At 46.8% G+C, this 2,437-nt stretch overlaps 1 protein-coding gene across 1 annotated transcript; it reads right to left on the reverse strand.

The window, feature by feature from the left end:
* Positions 1 to 325: 325 nt before the first annotated feature.
* On the reverse strand, positions 326 to 1,552 carry LOC127857641 (uncharacterized). The gene has a single exon (XM_052394248.1). It carries the CDS (start codon positions 1,550 to 1,552, stop codon positions 326 to 328), a length of 1,227 nt encoding a protein of 408 aa, XP_052250208.1.
* Between the last annotated feature and the right edge of the window lie 885 nt (positions 1,553 to 2,437).

The raw sequence follows: 2,437 nt of genomic DNA on the forward strand, positions 1-2,437 counted from the left end.
TAGGCGTGCGTTTACAATTCTCTCCATTGTCTTTCCAACACAGCTAGTGAGGTTTATTGGACGGTAGCTTCCAGCCTGCTACGGATCCTTGCCTTTCTTGAGAAAAGGGATCATGATGGCCTCTTTCCAGACTTGGGGAAGTTGGCCTTGTGTCCAGCTGTAATTGAAGATGTCTAGGAGTTTGTGCATTGCTGAACTGCCTAGCTGGGTGATCATTTCATTGGTTACATTGTCTGGTCCTGGAGACTTCTTTAATTTCAGCTTACTGACTGCTGTCTGTAGTTCGTGCAGTGTCAGGCTTTGGTTCATGCGGTCTGATGTCACATCATCTGTTTTCCTGCCCCTTTGTTCTTAGTTCTCTCTGTCTTTCTCTACTGACATGGATGTCACTGACATCTTTGTAGTTGCTGGCAAAGATATTTGCCGCTTGTTTACCAGTCAGCAGCTCTCCATTCTCTTCCAGAGTTACTGAGCCTCTCGCTTGAACTTCATCGTCATTCAGCTGTTTCGTTAACCTCCACAGCTTCTGGCCATCTCGCTCAAGGTTGAGTGATGCTGTTTTGTTTCTCCAGCTCTTTCTCTGGGCTTCAAGTTTGTGCCGCAGGAATTTGGCCTTGGCTCGCTGTAGTGAGAGGTTGCTTTCTTGTGAAGGGTTGCTTTCTGCTTCCACTCTGGCTTCTGTCAACTTGGTCTGGAGGTCTTCCAACTCCTCACTCCAGTATGGCTTGTAGTCTTTTCTGGCACCGCGTTGTATCGCCTTCTGTGCTGCGTTCAGTATGCATGCATTTAAGTCTTTCACAACTTTGTTAATATCTCTACCATCCACTTTTATCTCTTTGCAGAGGTCATCACTCAGACGTTTGTATAAGGTCCAGTCGGCCTTCATGTAATTCCATCTGTGGATGCTTGAGGATGAAGAGGTAGACTGGTTCATGATAATGAGAACTGGGCGATGGTCGCTTCCTCCTAGTTGATCACAGACTTCTCTCTTGATATGCCCATGGATATCTCCAGTGCAGAAAGCTAGGTCAGGGGTCGACGTTGTATGCCATCTCCTGGAGTAGAAAGTTGCCAGATCTTCAGGCTGGTTGATAAGATTAAGCTTGTTGTCATCTTGCCATTCCTCTACTTCCTCTCCCCGTCGGTCCATGTGGTCATATCCCCAGCTTTGTGAATGACTGTTGAAGTCGCCAACTACAATGAAGTTAGAATCTTCTGTTGGGATACTGTCTAGGGAAAGAGCCTTGTCATTTGGAGAATAGGGATTCACAAGCTTCAGATTGAAATCGTTCTTCCTGAGACTCAGAACCTGGAATTCAGAGTCATCCATATGCGTTTTAGTCTGAACAGCATTGATGTTGTTCCGGACTGATTTCAGGATGCCTCCTTTCTTTCTGCCTTCTCTGTCACATCGGAAACTCTGGTATCCTCTGACCTTGAAGGATTTAGCTGGCTGCAGATGAGTTTCCTGAATGCTGCAGACATTAATGTCGTGTTCATGAAGGGTATGCTCTAATTCTGTCTTGTATTGAAGACTCCTTCTGCGTTCCATTGCATCACCTTGAAAGGTTGATGTTGGTCTTTTCTCCTCCTGGGCTTGTTGTAACCAGCTTTTATTCCTCCTCTTCTCTTGGCTTGTTGTGGAATGAAGGAGGGACCCCCAGTAGCTGTGGGTGGACTCTTTCGAGGCTCAGAGCCCGGCACTGAATCTCCCTGGAGGGATCCCAAAGACTCAGCACCACATCGATTAACACTGGTTGATTGTGTATACATAGCGATGTACATGACGTCATGGTTTGATAAGGGTATGCCAATGGCCTAACGTCTCTGATTTCAACTCTCTGGGTTTTCTGTCGGGGTTACCTCACCCTTAGCCTTTGCCGATCCAACGACAAACCACAAGGCAGTGGTTTCCTACTTAACCCAGTAGGTATGGAACCTTATAACCCTGGGAACACAGGGGCCATTTTACCCTTTGGCTGGGGGTCTATTCATGGGCATCAGGGCATTTTCACACACCGTTGGGCCTGGCATGCCGCATGTCTGGGGCAGACCACCTCCGAATCCCTGTAGTTCAGCCTGAGGCCGCGAGGTGCTCAGTTGACGTGTGTCGCCACTAGGAGGCACTACATAGGACTTGTCTGTAGAGAGGCTATGTACTGACAGTGAAGACTTACGCACTCAGCTTCATTTTCGCTCAGGGCTAGCCAGTGGTATAGGCTGAAATCGAAGGTGTCAAGCACACAAGGCCCAACACTACACACACGACGCATCAACAGACCATTTGACACACGCTCAATTCTGATAACACTTGACTAACTTGTTATGATAACCAGCAGCGATCATAAACAATGCTTCGATGCACCATTGAGTAAATAATTGCCAACAATTTTTGTTAACTAAGGTTATTGAAAGGCTTGAAAAAAAACTTCTTAAT

This window comes from Dreissena polymorpha, chromosome 1, assembly GCF_020536995.1.
Source record: "Dreissena polymorpha isolate Duluth1 chromosome 1, UMN_Dpol_1.0, whole genome shotgun sequence".
NCBI lineage: Eukaryota > Metazoa > Mollusca > Bivalvia > Myida > Dreissenidae > Dreissena > Dreissena polymorpha.

What these genes read in the sequence shown, in the direction of transcription:
- LOC127857641 (XM_052394248.1), bottom strand. Translation starts at nt 1,552, where the DNA reads ATGGAACGCAGAAGGAGTCTTCAATACAAGACAGAATTAGAGCATACC.